This window comes from Colletotrichum scovillei, assembly GCF_011075155.1.
Source record: "Colletotrichum scovillei strain TJNH1 chromosome Unknown Contig00009, whole genome shotgun sequence".
Lineage (NCBI taxonomy): Eukaryota > Fungi > Ascomycota > Sordariomycetes > Glomerellales > Glomerellaceae > Colletotrichum > Colletotrichum scovillei.
This window is the reverse complement of record NW_023336267.1, coordinates 1376034-1394930: the sequence shown is the minus strand read 5'-3', so window position 1 is coordinate 1394930 and position 18897 is coordinate 1376034. Positions and strand designations below refer to the sequence as shown.

The 18897-nt window shown below is 52.5% G+C and overlaps 7 protein-coding genes across 7 annotated transcripts; 4 read left to right on the top strand and 3 right to left on the bottom strand.

The window, feature by feature from the left end:
• The first annotated feature begins 236 nt into the window (after positions 1 to 236).
• Positions 237 to 942, top strand: HER10_EVM0005244 (acetyltransferase). Its single transcript, XM_035474866.1, has one exon. It carries the CDS (start codon positions 372 to 374, stop codon positions 933 to 935), a length of 564 nt encoding a protein of 187 aa, XP_035329317.1. The 5' UTR covers positions 237 to 371; the 3' UTR covers positions 936 to 942.
• A 26-nt stretch (positions 943 to 968) lies between these two features.
• On the bottom strand, positions 969 to 2143 carry HER10_EVM0008419 (uncharacterized protein). The gene is made up of 4 exons (XM_035477942.1): positions 1848 to 2143; positions 1645 to 1710; positions 1232 to 1576; positions 969 to 1163 (listed from the first exon to the last, which is right to left on the bottom strand). The coding sequence occupies exons 1-4, from the start codon at positions 2004 to 2006 to the stop codon at positions 1023 to 1025; spliced, it is 711 nt and encodes a 236-aa protein (XP_035329737.1). The 5' UTR covers positions 2007 to 2143; the 3' UTR covers positions 969 to 1022.
• Positions 2144 to 2667: 524 nt separating this feature from the next.
• HER10_EVM0003846 (LCCL domain-containing protein) lies at positions 2668 to 5100 on the bottom strand. Its single transcript, XM_035473509.1, has one exon. The coding sequence runs from the start codon at positions 4665 to 4667 to the stop codon at positions 2793 to 2795; it is 1875 nt and encodes a 624-aa protein (XP_035329141.1). The 5' UTR covers positions 4668 to 5100; the 3' UTR covers positions 2668 to 2792.
• Positions 5101 to 6287: 1187 nt separating this feature from the next.
• HER10_EVM0005316 (uncharacterized protein) lies at positions 6288 to 8248 on the bottom strand (the record flags this gene model as incomplete). Its single annotated transcript, XM_035474937.1, has 5 exons — positions 6288 to 7518; positions 7615 to 7649; positions 7718 to 7832; positions 7897 to 8083; positions 8161 to 8248. 5 exons carry the CDS (start codon positions 8246 to 8248, stop codon positions 6288 to 6290), a joined length of 1656 nt encoding a protein of 551 aa, XP_035329332.1.
• Positions 8249 to 9099: 851 nt separating this feature from the next.
• On the top strand, positions 9100 to 11025 carry HER10_EVM0009104 (uncharacterized protein; the record flags this gene model as incomplete). The annotated part of the gene is made up of 3 exons (XM_035478603.1): positions 9100 to 9574; positions 9623 to 10282; positions 10341 to 11025. Exons 1-3 carry the CDS (start codon positions 9321 to 9323, stop codon positions 11023 to 11025), a joined length of 1599 nt encoding a protein of 532 aa, XP_035329810.1. The 5' UTR covers positions 9100 to 9320.
• Positions 11026 to 12994: 1969 nt separating this feature from the next.
• On the top strand, positions 12995 to 13528 carry HER10_EVM0009498 (uncharacterized protein). Its single transcript, XM_035478984.1, has 2 exons — positions 12995 to 13142; positions 13208 to 13528. Exons 1-2 carry the CDS (start codon positions 13102 to 13104, stop codon positions 13512 to 13514), a joined length of 348 nt encoding a protein of 115 aa, XP_035329870.1. The 5' UTR covers positions 12995 to 13101; the 3' UTR covers positions 13515 to 13528.
• A 549-nt stretch (positions 13529 to 14077) lies between these two features.
• On the top strand, positions 14078 to 15078 carry HER10_EVM0002412 (flavoprotein oxygenase; the record flags this gene model as incomplete). The annotated part of the gene is made up of 3 exons (XM_035472125.1): positions 14078 to 14287; positions 14351 to 14932; positions 15007 to 15078. Exons 1-3 carry the CDS (start codon positions 14234 to 14236, stop codon positions 15076 to 15078), a joined length of 708 nt encoding a protein of 235 aa, XP_035328986.1. The 5' UTR covers positions 14078 to 14233.
• Positions 15079 to 18897: the final 3819 nt, after the last annotated feature.

Below are 18897 nucleotides of genomic sequence, written 5' to 3'. Positions count from 1 at the left end.
CTTCTGAGTTCCGGCTTGAATCCTCTCCACCTCGGCCTCGGCTTGCTTGTACTTACAGTTTGACCGAGACCATCTGCCAATGTGGGGCCCATCCGACGTCGATACCGGGGACCGGATCGAGAGCCGAGTTGAGTCACGTACCAAAGTTCCTTTCGTAGATAGCAAATACAGATATAACATGGCTAGTCTTTCTCTTAGCCTGGCTGAGTTTTCACGATTCATACCATACTTTACTCATCGTCTTTCGTGAAACTCCAAAAGACAACGCCCTACTGTGGGACTTGTCATTCGAAAGGCGCAACTCCAAGCAATTTACACAATCTACCCACGCACTCAACCAATAACATCATCCCGATATACACGCCTCAACCATGGCCTCACCCAGCACAGAAATGCGGAATCGCCGCTGGACGAGAGACTCGTACCTCATCTCGACAGATGCATCTCTCGTCTCCGTCACACAACTCAACGCTGCATTCGCGTCGGAAGCCGTCTACTGGACCAAAGCCATACCGGGGTCCTTCGTGAGAGAAATGCTGGAAAACTCACTCTGCTTCGGCCTCTACGACACCACCACTTCTCAAAAAGAATCCAGCAGCAGCAGCGGCACCGAGTCGAAGGAGTACCATCAATTGATCGGTTTCGCGCGTGTCGTCACCGACTTTGTATCCTTTGCCTACACCACGGACGTGTGGGTTGACCCCACGCTCCAAGGCAAAGGCTTAGGAAGATGGCTCGTGGGATGCGTGCAGGAGGTGCTCGAGCCGATGCCGTACCTGAGGAAGAGCGTGTTGGCTACCGATAGCTGGGACAAGTCTGTGCCATTTTATGAGAAGATGATGAAGATGAGCGTGATTGGCGGGCAGCCGGGAGGCCAGGCGATCATGCAGATGAAGGGGAAGGGGGCGCCTGGGTACACTGGAAAGACCGACTAAAGGCTCACTATTGCAAGTTATAGACATTTGTATCCGGATTTAGATCTAGGTAGTTTCATGCACGCGCCGAGGATTTAGAAAAATAAGCTAGACGAGATCTCTGCGCAAGAACACTGTTCTTCGAATGAGCAAGTTGCCATCCGGATCCTTCTCTGGGAACCCGTAGAAGTTGTTGATGGTGTGGATCAGTTTATATCCTCTTCTTTCATACCATGCATGTGTCGGCGTCTACGTGAAACCATTATGTCAGTCGTCTACAACTCGCAACGATGCTAAATGAAGCAGAGTCAACTCACCGGCGGAAGTTTTCCCTGCGCCACAACCATGGACTCCTTTCTCAACTGGTCCTCCTTAGAGACCGTATCCAACATGAGCGTCCTTGCGCAGAGCGGCTCACTAGTGGCCATGCTCTCGACCAAGTCCATGGCGGCCCTGGCGATACCGCAGCTCTGCAGTGCGAATGACACGTAGAGGCTCTTGATCCAGTAGACGTTTTCCTTGGGGATCGGGAGATTGAGGGGCGCCGCGGCGGGGTTGTCGACGTCGAGAGAGATGTGGCCGACTGGGTGGAAGGACGCGCGTGTTGGGGTTCGCGGGGTTGCGCTGATGGATTCTGCTGTGTCTAGAATGGGGTTCTTCTCCTGTGGGACGAATGTGAGCATTGATGCACGCACGAGAGAAGGTTTGATGGGATTGGGATTGAGCTGACTTTGGGGTATTCGGCGATGTGCTTTGCCAGCCTTGCTTCTCGCTCAGGATCCTCATCTGCAAGTACCTGTGAGTGCGGTTAGTGGATGCACTGATGTGAAGCATGACGTTCAATATGGGGATCGAAAAGAGTTGCGCCAGTCTCAATGAATCGCTGTGTTTGGCAATTCGAATAGCACCCCCTTTGTGAAAGCAAAAACTTACAAGCCAGTAGATGCACTTGAATCCGGTTCGTTGGTTCTCCTGCCATTGCGGCACTAGGTCCGAAGCCCAGCCGCATGCTATTCTCTGATCTATCATTCTTGTGACGTGGTCTGGAGACTTGGGATCCCAAGGGATCAATTCGACTTTGGCTCTTGACATTGTGCTGACACTACCTCTTGCGCGCCCAATCAAAGTGGTGAACTGTCTTTTTGAAACCTTAGTCAAAGCCCGGTAGGAAGAACACAGGGAGTACTGTCGGTTTGAATGAGAGGATTGGGGTCCAGCTTTAAGTTAAGAAAGTGCACTTTGAAGGAATGTCGTGACGGTGAGTCATTAAGTAGTAAAATGTAGCCTAATTCCTCCCGGATTGTCAGACTCTCGCTCTCTGAAGATTATGTTCGGTTGGAGCCGGTCGGCGGGTCTGGAGAACGCCTAACTCACTCGGCCGGCTTCTTGGAACTTTCTTCGGCTTCGGTCACTAGAGACGGGGAACCAGGGAAGGATACTCGAGCCGACGCGTTACATTAGCGTTTGTGGGGCGCTCAATGACACCATCATCCCGCGCGGGTTATGGATGGACGGAGTAGAGAAAGACCGTGAGAAACAGCTCAACAGTACGCGTCGGGCGCTCGTAAATCGTTTTGGGATGGCCTTCAAGGCAGTCAGTCGGGCAGTGTAGCACTCAAATCGAGGGGTAAACTGGCTGGCTGCCCGCACCTAGAGGCTGGAAGTATCTTCAAGCATGACAATGTCACTGGTGCTTGCATGTATCAACGAACCCTTGCTTTCTTAGCGATTGACTTCATGTCAAAAACTTTGAAGACGCTTGTTAAGATGTGATTGATTATCTTGTAGGATCCATGTCGTTCCCCAATAAACAAAGTAGCCACGATTAAACGCCCCCTTCCATTCTATCCGGTCATGCAAATGTTATGCTAAAGTCTACTATGAAGGCATCACCCACGATCCGTTCGAGAACCACGTCCCGGCCTGTGTATAGTCTAGCGTCACACCGTCCTTCATGTACGCAAATCTAAAATACTCGGGAAGCACCATCTTGGCCTTCCTCAACCACACAAACTCGTTGTCGACGGGGCCATCGGCAAAATAATACCGGAACCGCTCGACGTCGTTGACTAGAGCGCTGATACCGTCAAACTCGTTGGCGATATTTGGCGGTACGAGCCAGCTGAAGGTCACACTGGGCTCAAAGGAGCCCGTGGAGAAGATTGGTTTCGCAATTTGCGGGAGTAGCGAGTTGAAGGGGCCGTCCTCGCGCAGCTCATCGGGTGTCTGGAGTACCGAGTCGAAACCCCATCGCGCGATGCCGTTGACGAAGAGGCCCAGCAGCATCCCCTGGTAGAACAGAGACGTCCGCGTCTGCATGCTGGTACCAGGGAGCAGACAGAATGCCATGATGTAGTGGTGCACGCGGAGGTCTACACCCGGAATTGAGACGCCGACGATGACGGCAGCTAGGAAAAGCGCATAGAGCACAAGAAACCGTGGTAGTCTCCCCTCAAGCCAGAAGAAGTAGACCTGCTTGGCCATCACAAAGGTCAGGATGATCAAGATAAGAGCCAGCGCGGGCTTGGCGCCAGGCTGATGCTCAATGTCGTGTGCCGTGAGGCGCTGGATCGGCATCCATCCAAAGGTATAGTTCGACAGCGCGCCGAACCAGAACCCTCCCAACCAGAGCGCCGTCTTCTCGAACTGCGCCCTCAGATCCGTGAGGGTTCGTCTGACACAGAGCCGGTAGAGCACGGCGGCGCAGAAGAGTGCAGGAAGCAAGCGACCCGTGAACTTAGAGATCCGATCCGGTAGGACGGAGGCAGCATGCCGCGATGCTGTGGGCGGATCGGAGCCGAAGCTGACGTGGGCGAAGATACCGACAAACGAGACGAAGAACTGCCACGCCGGGCTCGTCGTGAAGAGGGAGAAGATGGAGGTGAAGAACATGGATGTCGGTAGGAGAGCCTGGCGGGGGTCACGCTTGCCGCACTGAAGGGACGGGTCCGAAGTAAGGTTGTACGACAGCGGGAAGTACGAGTCAAACGGAACAGTCTCGACGCCGTGCTTGATCGTGCTGTTGAACCCTTCGTGCTGACCAACACGATGAAGACGACCACAACCTCCGCTCAGGTCCGTCACGATGCCTGCGTGGATCGCCGAGGCGCAGATCATGGAGTCGCCGCGGTAGATCTCGTCGCCTACGACCAGCGGCTGGTAGACGATCTCCCGGTCACCGACCGCGTGGGGATTCAACAACTTGTGAGCCATGCAGTTTGCCGGGCACCTGAAAGAAAAGGAAGAGTTTGTGAAGGGCCGGCAGTCAGCGCCGTCAAGCCCGCACCCATTCTTGAAGCGCCAGAGGGTATCGCCGCAGTCCAGGTTGATGGCGTCCCTACCGAGCTCATCCCTGATCGCTCGGGACGACGCGAGTGGAATGGAGAAGGCGACGGCCCACAGCGCCAGGAACAAGGCAACGACGACGGCCTTCCGGCGCGGCGTCGGCGCCACGAGGTCCAGCAGACGCGGCGGCGCTTCCTGGACGGCAGGCAGGACAGGCCGGATGGTGTGTACGCGCGGCGGCTGGGGCCCGGCGATGCAGTGCCGCTTGTGGGGGACGTGAGGGCCGAACTTTTGCTGCGAGAGCAGCGAGGGCGTGCTGGATGTGCTCTCCTCGAGCTCGTAGCCTTCTTCTCCTTCGGCTAGGAACTGGGCCTCCTCGTCGGCGCTCCGGCGCGACGACGCGTCATAGTCGTCGTCCATGTCCTTGAACGGGCGGTCCACGACGCGGGGACCATCGCCGGCGCCCATTCTGTCTTCAACCTTCACCGATCCCTCCCTTAGCCCTCTCGCCTCGTTTTCCTCTCTCACCTCCTAGCGCGTGTTCTCTCTCAGATTAGGCGTTTGCCGAGTCAGTTTATGAGTAAGTACATATGAGTACGCATGCGTGATTGAGTGAGTGAGTAGAGTAAAAGGGTCCAAATTGAAAATCGACCAAGAGTTGCTGACAGATGACGAGTGAGGAAAAGCAAGGCTGTGTTCTTACCCTCTCAGCTCTCAGGGGGTGGGAAGATCCCGACAGGCAGCAAAGAAACAAAGGAAGAAAAAGTGACGGCCGGCGCTTAACGGAGGCGACGTGGTCGAACTTTAGACTTTCAAGAGCCACAAAGAGAACAAGGCCGCCATCAACGAACGCCTCCCAAATCATAAAATGGGACACCCAAAAGCCTCAAAAGGAGCTCTTCAAGGGTGGAAATTAGTACGGTGATCGGAAGGATCGGAGGGGCGCGCTACGCTCAGGAGGGGAGCCGCCGTGTTTGCTGTCCCCCCAAATGCCACGCTTCTCCAGTCCTTCGCCCTCGCTCTGCCGCTCTTCCAGTCCTTTGCCTCCTCTGCGACACGAGCGTCAAAGCTTCTTTTTCTCTCGAGGGAGACGAGACGCCAAACTGAGACAAACAGTGGAGATGTTTCCAGGGATCTGCTGCGGTCAATCGGCGCCGTCGGGGTGCGCTTCCTTTCGCTCCCCTGCTGCCATGTTTTTGTCTGGACCACTAGGATTCCATCCTTTGATAAGCGAACAACTGTCAAGTCCTAGACTCTTTTGACTGGTTCACAAGACTCTTGAAGAATTGAAGATGACTCTCAAGTCTTCAAAGGACAGGAGGAGAAAGCTTTGCAATCGTTTTCGGTTGGGGTTTCCGAAGCCAGCGACCTGAATCTGGCTTACTCAATCTGAAACTAACAAGGGGCGCCTTGGCCAGGGTCTCACAGGGCAAATTTTAGCTCAAGATGAGACTAATATAGCTATTGATACGAATCGGCGGTGAGTCGGGGTGAAGAAAATCAAATCAAAGCAAAGCAAACGAGGACAAATCTCGGACTAAGAACCCAAAAGTCGCCCTCATCTGGGCAACTTTCAGAGTGACACTAACCACGAATGTGAAAACCGAGCCTCACTTCAGCGGCTGAAGAAGCCTCAAACCAAAAGAACGGATGGCCCCGAAGCACCAACGGAGCGTTGCTACCGTGGCTTCTAGCGTGCGGTCCAGCAAAGTCAAATCTCCAAATGACATCAATTGACTTTGAGTCTGCATCACACTTTCTATGAGTGACAGAACCACTTGGTCGAGGAGAAAATTGGTATGATGCAGCACACAGTCATTCCTTAGAGTTGGAACACTTTCACATGGTCACGGGTACACATCCCGCGTCTCTGGGAGATATTAATGTGAAAGTCCTCTCAGGTTCAGTCAGTTCTAGCTAACGCTGCTTCACAATTATGGCATCAAAAATCTAGGGGCTTGGTCAACTGCTTCTACGAGGCGGCGTGGTAGCTAGCTAAAGGGACTCATGTCGCGCGCTCAACTTCATTACTAATATTCATCCGGTCGAAAGACCGTGTTCCCGATAATACCTCCTCTACGACTCTACTCAGATGTCACAAGTGTACTCCATCGTCAGATCAACCCGGGGAACCCCCCCAAACCCAGCAGGAACCGCGTACGACACGTTATAATACCAGTGGTTCCTCAACTGCTGCCCATAGGAAATCGGCAACTTGTCCAACCCTGGGGCCGAAACATTGACGCTCAGGCACGGCAGCTCTTCCAATCCGGTAATCGTCTTCCCGCCCAGCGTCCACGAAGGCGGAATCCCAGATAGCGCAAACGTGAAAATATCAGACCCTTCCTGCGTGCTATTCGGATATGACACGCTGAGTGACCCCTCGCCCGCCACGGCCGAGATGGTCGACGCCGAAGGGTACAGCAGGAAGAAGCCAATGTACGGGTACGGCGTGTGCGACGGGTCCGAAGCCCAGTGCACGATCGCCGGCACGAACTGATCCCCGCGGTTCTTAGTCTCCGCGAGCTCCTGTCCACCGATCATGAGCGGCGCGCTAACCCACGATGTCGTCGTGCGCGTGGCGTCCGAATCCAGTTTCTCCTTGACCTCGCGCGTGATGCTGCGCTCGCCTGCCCAGGGGCCCTTCGCCTTGAGCGCCGCCGCTGTGCTGTTGGAGATGTGCCGGGCCACTGTGTCGGAAACCAGCGCAATCGCCGCGCCCTGCGCTGCATCGAACAGCAAATCGCCCTCGCCCTTGGGCGGCTGGGGCCCGTACTCGCGCCCGAAGACGGCCCACCAGTACATGGGCAGAATGGATGAGTGCTTGGTCATGTCGCGGGTGTAAGCGCGGTCATAGGGGCCGACGAGGTTGCCGAGGTAGGGGTTATAGTGCGCTGCAATGTCATCCCACAGCTTCGTCAGGATGTACTCAGCGTTCTTCGTCAGGGTCGCGTTACGCGGTCCGTAGGCGATGTTGGCCGCCAGGGCCCAGACGTCCATGCCGTAGTAATTTGGCGCGTTGTACTCGCCAAGGGTATTTGAGCCGTTAGACTTGAAGAGCTCCAGCAGCTGAGACCCTTGGGTGTTTGCGAAGTTGGTAAAGGTCGCGTTGTTGCGGCGGGCGCCGATCCAGCCTACTGTGAGGGCACGCATGAGGCCCGGGTTGGAGTATCCCAGAATGAGGTTATCGCCTTCGGGGTAGCTACCGTTGCGCCTCATTGCGCCAATGGCCTGGATCTCGAGCGCATCTTCGATTTTCTTGACGAGGTCTGCGCCCAAGAGGTCGGAGTAAAGTTCGACGTCTTGCACTAGTTGAGTCCTGGATCGTGTTAGTATCATTGGATCCTTGTACGTCCTCGAACCCTTCCAAATAATGCGATGACGTTGAACTCCTTCAATGTTTCCAAGTACTCACCCTATGAATTCTCTCCAGTTTGGGTCGTAAGTAGTCTAGATCTGTGGTCAGCGGACTGCGTCTGCGTTGGCAACCACCTCTTGTGCACTTAGACGATGCTCACATAGATCTTGGGAGGGTACAGCTCAGAGTCAGGCGTCGGATCCGGCTCATCGGGCGACAGCTTGAACGTGCCATACCACGCCGATTCGTAGTCCGAGGTCATCTGGCTCGCCAAACTGCATCGAAGACCACAAATCAGCACTCTCGACCACATTTAAACTCCTCATCCGACCAACTGACATGTTCTCAATCGCCGCCTTTGCGTTCTCCACGTCGTTGCCCTCGTTGCGATGGAGCAGACCCGCCGTGTACCAAGCCGTGAAGCGGACGGACCACGGACCCTTGTCTTGGTACCAAATAAGGTTGTACGAGTCGTCCCATCTGGAGTCCTGGACCCCCATAGAGAAGTCGAATAGACTTTGGGCATCTAGACAGTAGTGTAAGTCAATCTGGACTACCTACTTGACATCCTAGGATTCTCCTATGTCTCTGGCGTTTACTTACTTGCGGAAAGCTTTGGCTTGCTGGTCGCGGCGGACCCTAGCGTTGCGCCAGAGGCCACAAGCGAAGCGACTGCTAACTTGAAATGCATGGTGCTTGTAGGAATGCGACGAGAAGTAATGAGCAAAGCCGGGAAACACTTTCTAGCCTGACGTATCCATCTCCCTGCCGTCTCATGCCAGCTACTATATACCAAAAGTGACCCTCAGCAATCACATAGTGGATATCACAGCAAGTCCATAAGGGAATCGATCAATTATTCCGTTCACACGCGAGCATTGCTAACATCCTTAGCCGGGGGTAGATCACCATCCACCAAGACATACCATCATCAACCCCTCACGCCAACCTCACTCAGGCTTCCTCGACCGAACTGCTCCTAGCCTCCCTGGCCTCTCTACAGGTCCGCCAATCACAGATACGAATTCCAGCTCTACAAGCCCCGGTCCGAACCGGGCCGGAACCGGTGGACCATCACCGTACCCCGGGCGAGGTTACATACCCCAACTTTGGTCTTAGTGAGCTGCGCTTGGGCGGGGTCTAGGTAAACGGGTTTGCGGGGTGTAATCCAAGAACCACGCGTTGGTCTCGGGTATGGCACCACGAGAGAGCCGGGGATAAACGTCGGGAAGATCACAGAGGCTGCTGGGGCAAAACCGATAGCCAGTGCTTATATAGCTACGTGACACGATAGTGAAGGACCTAGTCTCCGAGAGGATGGTACAGCCTCCACTTCTCCAGAGGTCATGTTACCAGCGGCATATCTGTCGTCGCTCCTGATTCGGACGCATTTCGCCCGAGTATCTCGCCAGTGGCTGATAGGCGCAGCCTACCCGAGCCCATGGATCCTTTGAGGAAACCCCGCCGATATCTCCTGATCTCCCCTCGGGGGCCCCTATCAGTAGGTTGAGGTTTACACGACCCCAACAATTTCTACTCTGTGAGATGCCCTACGTGACTCCGGCCCGGAGGTTGGCCGGACATGGTAACATCGAGGCTCCTGCTATCGGGAGCCGAGTGGGATACGAACGGATCGGGCCTGGCTTGTTGCTATCTCGGCGCTCGTAGCATAATAACGACGCCGTATCCCCCGTCCCTACGGGATCCTGCCGTGTCGACTGTCTTCGGAATGATAGTGAACGTCTCGTCCTTCAACCGCAGCAATGTCGCAAAACGCTGCCGCAACAACGGAGCCAGCTGGCGGTATTCCCGTCACTGTTGACGCTGCTATCGCAAACAAGAGAGGGGCATTCGCTTGGTTCTCAAATGCGGGAATCGTCAAGCTCAACTGTGTCATCGCGCTTTCGTTGGTTACGAGCTACGCAACTGGCTACGATGGCTCAATGATGAATGGCCTCCAATCTCTGGACACATGGCAAGAATCATTCAATAACCCTGGAGCTCAGGAGCTGGGACTGTGAGTCTTCTCATGCATCCACGCTGAGTCTGCCCTAACATCAAACAGACTGAACGCGATCCAAAACGTGGGCCAGCTCCTCGCACTCCCCTTCTGCGCCTGGTTCTGCGATCGCTTCGGACGCAAACCCGCGCTTCTAGTTAGCGCCTCCATCCTCCTCATCGGTGTCGCCCTTCAAGGCGCAGCCCAGAACGTCGCCATGTTCATCGTCGCTCGCGGTGTTCTCGGCTTCGGCCTCGCGCTCAATATCACCGCCGCGCCTCTTATGATCATGGAGCTCGCGTATCCGTCCCAGCGAGCGCCGCTAGTATCCATCTACAATTCTCTCTGGGGATTGGGAGCTTTGAGCGCCGCGTGGATTACCTTTGGTACATTTCGGATCGGGAACACGTGGGCTTGGAGGATCCCTTCGATCTTACAAGGACTTTCGAGCGTGGTGCAGCTCGGGTTGTGCTTCTTTATCGAAGAGTCTCCGAGATGGCTCATCTCAAAAGAGAGGGATGCGGAAGCCGAGAAGCTGTTGGTGAAGTACCACGCCAACGGCGATGCGTCTGACCTCATCGTCCCATTAGAGATGGAAGAGATCAGGACGGCACTGAGGTTAGAGGCGGAAGCATCGCGGACTACGTCGTACATGGCTTTCTTTCAGACACCAGGTAACCGGCGCCGCTTTTTCATCATTCTTTCTGTTGGTTTCTTCTCACAGTGGTAAGTCATACGCTTTGCTGCCTCACCTGTTCATCACCATCTAAGTCTATCTCGACAGGAGCGGCAACGGTCTGATTAGCTACTACCTGACCTTGATCCTCAACTCGATCGGGTATACCTCTCAAGACACGCAGACGCTAATAAACGCCCTCATCACTCTATGGGGATTATTCTGGGGCCTCCTCGCCTCCGTTCTCGTCAACCGTTTCCGTCGCCGAACGATGTTCCTCGCTTCGACTATCGGATCTCTCGTGTGCTACGTCATCTGGACAGCACTTCAGGCGACATATGAAAAGCAAACCGACCTCACTGGCGCAGGATCCCCGGGCCTCGCAAAGGGTGTCTTGGCCATGATCTTCTTGTACAACGTCACATTCACCGTGGGATGGGGTGCGCTCCAGGTCACCTACGTCGTGGAGATTCTGCCCTTCAACTTGCGTGCCAAAGGCTTGGTTCTGTACAACTTGTTCGTAGCGCTGGCGTTGATCTTCAACCAGTACGCCAACCCGATTGGCGTGACGAACTCAAAATGGAAGTACTATATCACATATGATGTGTGGCTGGCTTTTGAGGCTGTGGTGGTGTATTTCCTGTTTGTGGAAACAGGAAAGATGAGCCTGGAAGAGACTGCAGTCATTCTTGATGGCAACGAGGATAGACTGACGGAAGAGGTGGCTCGGAAGACGGAGAAACTTGCGTTGGAGACACATGCGCATGTTGTAGAGGACAATAACCATGAGTGAGCGGATCGGAGCCGCTGGAAGCAGTCACACACCTCGACAGGATGTCCATATATTCTCATCCATGCATACCTATTACTTGGGTTGCATAATACAGCGTGGATACCTTTAAGCGTTATTAATGAGAACTTGATCCTGAATGAATTAATCTGCACAAAACACAAGTTACTGAATCAAGATCCAGTTGCTATTCTGACTGAGTTGAACCTATATTCTACGGTGTTCAATGGTACTGAGGAATGTCCTTCGAAGGGACACCTGCACCGAATGCCGAGGCTTGGTTCATCGGCAATGATAATGATTTTTTCATTAATGCTCTGCGAAGGCGTGCCTAGAACTATCTCATCCACGTGCCGCTGGGCTGCCACGAGACGGATATCATTCACACCTTTTTTTGAACCGGGAGGCCAGTTTGAACGGGCTTCCGCCGAACGAGTCTTGAATTGATTGGCAGCCTGAACGGCGTTAGCCTTCCGTATACGGTTGAAATGCAATTCAAATGTCAATCTATGACGGATTTCTTGTTTCACACAGTGATGCAATAGACAGATGCTCTTTGTGAAAACAGGCGGACTGCAGATGTCAGTCAGCCCCCTTACAAATCAAGCAAAAGCACTATAGACACATCTTGAATATAAACTTTCGATTTATCTATGAAGCGGTTTGTAATGAATTGACATCTTTAAATGAACTTTTCCAATATTGTTATACCCCGTCCTCAACGAATCTAAGCCCATGTTGGAATATACCCCAACTCTCTGCCTAAGGTAGCCTTCACTCTTACTTACGCCACCTCATGCCTATTTATTCCGAAATATTTTTCCCTTAGATGAGATGTCTAATTTGACACCGTGCAGTCGCAAGTCCGCTTAGAAATCGAAACCCTCTTGGCTCCATGTTTTGTCAACAGAACCGATTCGGCCAGACCAAAGTTGGCACGATGGGATTCAATAACCACTAATTTGCGCACATAAGTTACTTCGCTGAGGAACTGGGCCAAAGAGAGAATAATATTATGCGGCAGCATAAAAGCGGTCGTCGCCGAGAGCAAGTTACAGATTCTGTCCAAACTTGCCGGAGCCTCCATGTCGGGGTGGCCGGCCCCGCACACAGGACTAAGAACATAAAACACTTGGGTGATAGAGCATGGCCGTCTAGCCGCTAAAGGCTCTGTTTTGTGCCAGGCGAACTAAGATACACGTACTTGATCAAGCTCTCTATCAAAATTCTGCACCCGTGGGTGTGGTGATGAAAGTGATCAATTGACACTTTTGGCGAATACTTTAATATGGTTGTCGCCTCGGCGATGAGTGTCCTTCGGCAGACGATGCTTCAATTTGGCATGGAAGTCAAAGTCAGAAAGTCCGCTTGTTCCAAAGTCTCGGCTATATTGCAGTTGTCACATCATCACCTTTCTCGACCTTCATTCATAAGATTAAAGTTTAAATAACTCCACTTTTCAGGCTGTACCAAGGACATCTCTGACGATCGCTGGCGGCCTCGGGATAGAAAGCACAGCTTGCCAGCGCCTTGCCAAGAACGCCGCCGAGTGAACGAGTCTACTCAAGTGGATCGTCCGACGCCCGCTGTCAAATATGGGAAAACTTGGGTACCGGTGCACTTCCAGTTGCTTCAGACTTTATTTTAGTAACGAAGACAGTATGCATTGGCCCGCAGCTCGAAAGTCAGTTTCGCATCAGCAGGGCAGCTCCTGTTTCGTGTTAGCAGCACCGGCTTCTAGAAGCATTTTCTGGCTGCTCTGGCGGCATGGTTCGAGTCAGTCAACGCTGTGCTTGGTGATGCACCCAGCCAGCTGCGCCCAAGTCTTACGACACCGAGAACGTGAAGTGCAATGTAGGTAATGCAGCAAACCGAAGACCCATCCGATAACAAATCGGTTCATGTGGGATAAGTACCCCAGGCCCGGCCTAAATAGTTTCTCGAGTCTGGCAACCCAAGTCAACTTTCTCAAGCAGCCAAAACACAACCTCCCACTTTGTTAGAGAAACACACATTCTCTTCCGAACTCAACAATTGAATTGTATATTCATCTTTCAACAATCGATTCGAGCGTTCAATATGAAGGCATCTCTCCTTACCATGATCGTGGCCTTCTTTGGGCAAGTACACTCGCTCTGTGTTTTGAGCAAAAAAAAAAAAAACGCACATGCTAACCAACTTACAGTGCAGCAGTCTCCCAAGAGATCTTCCGTTGCCGTTGCGCGAGTGCAACCGATTTTGACGTAAGCCTGGAAGGTATCTCAAGCCTGTGTACCTCCAAGGGTGGAGAGATTGAGAGCGCAGGCTTGTGCATCAAGGTGCCCTCCAGATTCACAAACGACGAGTGCACAAAGGTCGAAGCCGGGGCCAAGGGCGAATGCATCGTCGACACCATCTCCGGCGGGTCCACCAGCTCCGTGTCCTCGCCCGCCGCTACGGCACAAGCTACTCCAAAGCCTAGAGCTGTCGATCCTCAAGCTTGGGTGGCCTAGATGGTTAAGAGGACAAGTTGCGGCGGATGAGGGCTTGCAGGATATATCTGCTATCTCGTCAAATGTTGCCCGACTCTTTGAATTTAGTAGCGCTTACTTAGGATACCACTATGAACCAGTCTTGATTTTTCCTGCCTCCACGAGACTTGATATACTACCACATTTACGATGCTCGATGTCACCATGCCTTAGGTTATGTGAAATTGCTTGCTGGGGATTGTTCCGTGGTCCCTGGTGCTGTGTGTTCTCACTCGAGTCGGCATACACTCCGTTGCAAGCTGTGCACAGGCCAGCAATCATGCTAGAATAAGAGCAAGGAACAGTGATGAAAGTCTACAAACAAGGTAGTTCAAGGGTTCACTTCGTCTTTACGGTGGACAGTTGTCTGGTTCTCAGTCAGGCATTACGGCAAATCGGCAAGTGGGCATGTGAAATTGGGCCCGAATTGTCCGAAAGCGCAGCTCCTGAAGCGCCGAATACTCCGACACAGTGACGTCAAACGGTTCCGAATGTCGGACGACGGCGGGAGTTCAGTAGACCCCTCACTTCATCAATCGGCTTCACCGACCAAGGGGGATTCGGACTTCAACCTGACTTTGGTTATAAATTGCCAAGAAGCAAACTACTTTACATAGAGTCACTGCACTTTCCATCTTCGGGTATCATTCCACGCTTAGAGTCCATTGAGCATTCTTTCGACATTCACAACCTTGTTTGCAATGTTTTACCAGCCCGGTGTTGATGATCATGGTTTACCATATGATCCATTTAAAGTGAGTTACCAATCGCTTCCCAAAAGACGCTATCGACTATCTCACTGAACATACAATATCTAGGCATGTGTAGTACCTCGTGCGATTGGATGGATCTCATCCGTCTCACCCGAAGGCGAGCACAACCTAGCCCCCTACAGCCAATTCACAAACGTCAGCTTTGACCCGCCCATGGTCATGTTCAGCGCGAACCAAACGTACGCAGAAGGCCGAAAAGACACCGTCAACAACATTGAGCGTACCGGAAGCTTCTGCTGGCAGCTCGCAACGTACCCCCTCCGGGAGAGCGTCAACATCTCGGCGGAAGCCATCTGCCCTAACGAGGACGAGTTTGAGAGAGCTGGCCTTACGAAGACTTGGTCAAAGAGCCTGAAGACATCCGTACCCATGGTCGCCAATTCGCCTGTTCGCTTTGAGTGCGAGTATATGCAGACAGTGCGGCTTCCCGGGAAACCGCCAATGGGAACTGTTGATGTGGTTTTCGGCAAAGTTGTCGGCGTTCATATTGATGACAGCGTCTTGACGGATGGGAGAATTGATGTTTCCAAGACGAATCCTATCGCCCGACTAGGGTACTTCGAGTACGGTATCATAAACGATCGCTTCGAGATGATTGTACCTGGAGATAAGCGCATGCTCATTGGGGTAAGCTAAGTGCCTTTCGAGACTCAGAAAGTTACGAGTGAGTTTAGTTGTTGACTTCTGACTATTTCATTTAGCTCGAGGGTAATGCAAGTAATCACACCAAAGACAACCTCAAAGGAGCTTCGGATGCGGATGCCTCCTCTTGAAAGTGTAAATACGAGGTTCAGATTGCCTCCATATAATATTATAGACCCCAAGAGCCTCTCAAGATGGACTATGGAGTTCTATCCGAGGATTATCGCTGCTTCGTACATGAGCATCTTCAAATGTACCATGCATTCACCGAAAGCAAAGTATTCGTGGACTTGAACTGCATTATTGTCAAGTTCAGAATTCTAGGTCTCAACAAGCCTATATCCAGACTCCAAGAATCTAATAGATGATGCCGCCTGGTGTTCACAACAAGCTCTCAAATGAATTTGGTCACTATATTTGGGATATCTTCAAAACGTTAGACATTGAGTTGACAAGTACTTTGATTCACTACTTACTACAGAATATCCCAGATGGAGTCAATAAGCCACCGATACGACTATCGAGGTATGCGGGATACGTCGATATCTTATGTTATTTGACTGGCGACCCAGAATCTAGTTTTCTGTGACCACTTATAAATCTCCGTTGCGTTTGTTTTGTTCCCAAGCGATCGAAGTGTACAAAAGTAAGTCCTATTCTACTTGCACCATACTAGGTAAATCATATAGTCACGCAGCCTTTTCAATATCGAATTTTGCTCGAAACTTACTCTTTTAATTCAAGTTTTGTTTACTTCGGCGGGGATCAGTAATCGAGATCTAGAGTGAATGTCCTTAATCCGACGCTGGGGGCCCAGTCACAGGCGCGACACGTATGCAAGCTTATCTTGTAAGGCTGAAAAGAGGTTGCCAGAAGTGTGCTCTGACCCGATTCTCTGGATAGGGCAGCTTCCTTTATTGTGATCCCAGTAATCTGGATGGTTGCACAATGCGGATAGAGCTCAGCGCTATTCACAGCACCCTAGACATGGGGTTGCCAACTAAAAGAAATTCCCTATGTTTCGCCGGTATACTCAAGAACACTCGACGGGCGCGTTGTCAAGACTTGCACGCGGTCGCGTTTCTCGTGGATCAAGCGCATTGAGTAAAGGAATGAATTGCCGATTGTACTCATTAATATGAGCCTTGCGCACGGGAAACGAGCTCAAGTTGAGACCATTGTCAATTCAGCGACTCGAATCCTTCAGGCAATGAGAATGTATCCTTGGCTTCGTGATCACTGAAGGACTTTCATCCGGTGGGATCTATCGTCGCATTGCATACAGCGACTGGGGGGCCGTCTGGTTAGCCGGCATGTGGGAGGTTATCGGTTTGCTCCCAGAGTCCCAGACATCAGCCTGCCTGATTAGGCAGTGCAACCCACCAGTACCGCAGGTTACATGCACCTTATTCTCTACCTTAGCTTCAGAGACGAACAGTTGATCCGGGATCCGAGAGTCTTGCAGAGCCTCATGGACGACATCGTGAAGCTTGGGAGCTTTCAACCCAAACACAAGTTCGTGATGACTTCAACTTCTTGCAAAGCAATATGCTGACACTGTAATATCTGTGCCAAGCCGGTGTCAATACGAACCCAGTCCCTATCGGCCCCACAAAGCCTGTTGCTTGGCAACCTGGAAATGGACCTCGTCAAATGGGGCCTCGAGGATCGATGGAGTCTTCACATGCCACGCATGGACGCACTATGTGGTTCTCGAATTCAACCCACCGGGCCGTTGTGGTTCTGTACTCTAACATAAACTAAGCTGACATCAAAAAGGCAGAACAGATAATCTAGTTGCATATGGTCCTGGTGAATAAATGGGAAAATCGAATCCGAGCACCACACCTCGGGCCTCCGCGAGACTACCCACAGGAAGATGCCCAAGAAGCTCTCTTCGAATGGCCCAACTTTGTGATGCCATATCAGCGGAGTTTGAGCGAATGCCCCTTAGCGTGGCTACGCGATCTATCTCCTTCCTATTTCCCTCCACCGTACCGGCCTGGCCCCAGAATATCTGCGATGTCTGCGCAGTGCCGAGAAATATCAGGGGAAGCTATGGCCGGGACGGGGGACATCCACCGCTGGTTCCAAGACGGGCATGCGGCATGCCGTCATTTCTCTTTGCCCCTCACATTCTTTCTTCTCAAGCCTTACCAATGTCTCTGCCGGTGCCGCCGCCACGGCACGCACGGGGGGATTACTGACCTGGAATCTCACGAGAAGACCAAGAGAGGAAGACAGAGATGCATTGCACAGACGAGAAAGAGGCAGATATCCTGCTAGTGCTGAATATGAAGCCTGCCATTGAGTGTGATTACGCGAGTCACGCGATCGGGCGGCACCGAGCCCATCCGGCCTTTTCCCCTCCCTCCCTCTCTCGCTGCCACCAGATTCCTCAGTCCCTCAGCCACTCGACTTGACTATCATGCCCGAGAGGCCCCCTCCATACGCGCCCCTCTTCCTTCGCTCGAATTAGTCAAACGTTAAACGGCAGTTGACCCCAGTCAACGAAGCAAGCCGAGCTTCCTAGTTGCGGCTCTTGGCGAAGACTCCGCAGCGTTAATCGACTATCAGGACAGGGGAAGTCGGGCGCTATTCGCTTCTAACTGGCGCGCTCTTGGGCGGAGCATCCAGTGGCATCAATGAAGCTGGTATGGCCACTGTCGTCGCTGCACGTATTGAACAGCCTGAATGAGAAATCCGAGCGCATTTCTCCACAAGCCAGCACGGAAAAGCACCGCCTTTTGACGCGCCAATTTGCAAATGGGAAGACACCTTCATCAGAAGGCTTGATGATCATTTCAGGAAGCTGGTTGCCAACGCAGACATGGGATGAACGCATCGTCTTACTCGCCTCAAGGTCACTTCCCAACCTAGATGTTTGCATGCCGGTTTCCATCTTCCGACGTTGAATTCAGAATGCGAACCCACACGATCGATAGGAATACGAGGTTGTGGGAAAAGGCAATATGTCATTTCTTGGTGTCTTCACTCAACACAGAAGGCCGCAGCTGCAGAGTTGCGCCCGAGTCCATGTCCCCTCGAATGCAACAGCGCTTACCCGCATATTCTGCCCCAGACCATTCACCCACCATCACACATGGTCCTGTACCTGAACCTCGCTGATCAGAGACCGCATCGGGGCAGCTTTCTAGTTTAGACCGCGAAGCCAGTGCTCTTTGGCCGGCAATTGGGCCATATGGGGATCTCCCGCCTCCAGATAGTCTATTGCGAGCCCCCCTCTATGGTCGGAAATCAGGACGGATGTGGCAGGCGGGAAGAGGTTAGGGCGCGTGTGGAGTTTGCGTAGCTTTTTAATTAAGTCCTGGTCCGTTCGTAATCCCTACATCGGGTGGCCCAACCAATGTCAACACGCGACCTTCCACATTAAGCATAAGTTGGACTAATATGGCTCCTCTGCTAAGGTAACCTCCGACGGTCTTGGTAAACAACTCCCAAGCAAATCAAGAGCCGGAAACCCCTTCCAATGTCTCATTCAATGGTAAGTCAGCTTGAGTCAATTCGTGCCCCCAGCCAACCACAATTCTGCCTCCGCGGGGCTAGTGGTGGGCGGTCCTCTCATTTACCTTAGATAATCAAATTTGATGTTCTTTGAAGTCCGATCCATCGGTGTAAAGTCTGGGACCCCTTTCTCGCTTGACTATGCTGCCGTAGTCGGAGCTTGAACCCGTGCCAGAACCACATAGACAACATGACAAAAGATCCAACTCCCAGATATTAACCGGGGAGGAGGCCTGGGACAAGGAAGTTGGACGCAAAGGCTCGGCGCGCTTGAAAACAGCGGGTAAAGAAGTAGGTCAGCTTTAGCTTTCTGGAAGGTAATAGCTCCTAAACAAGCATGTTCGTTCTCGCGTGCTCCCATGGAGTCGGGGAATCCACAACTTTCCTTGCTCAAGCACCTGGCACCTCCCGCTCTAGGACCAGTT

Coding starts and splice junctions, on each gene's coding strand:
- HER10_EVM0005244 (XM_035474866.1), top strand. CDS start 372: ATGGCCTCACCCAGCACAGAAATGCGGAATCGCCGCTGGACGAGAGAC.
- HER10_EVM0008419 (XM_035477942.1), bottom strand. CDS start 2,006: ATGTCAAGAGCCAAAGTCGAATTGATCCCTTGGGATCCCAAGTCTCCA. Junction 1,711..1,847: donor TCAAGTGCATCTACTGGCTT/GTAAGTTTTTGC, acceptor CCGCACTCACAG/GTACTTGCAGATGAGGATCC. Junction 1,577..1,644: donor ACATCGCCGAATACCCCAAA/GTCAGCTCAATC, acceptor TTCGTCCCACAG/GAGAAGAACCCCATTCTAGA.
- HER10_EVM0003846 (XM_035473509.1), bottom strand. CDS start 4,667: ATGGGCGCCGGCGATGGTCCCCGCGTCGTGGACCGCCCGTTCAAGGAC.
- HER10_EVM0009498 (XM_035478984.1), top strand. CDS start 13,102: ATGAAGGCATCTCTCCTTACCATGATCGTGGCCTTCTTTGG. Junction 13,143..13,207: donor ATGATCGTGGCCTTCTTTGG/GCAAGTACACTC, acceptor ACCAACTTACAG/TGCAGCAGTCTCCCAAGAGA.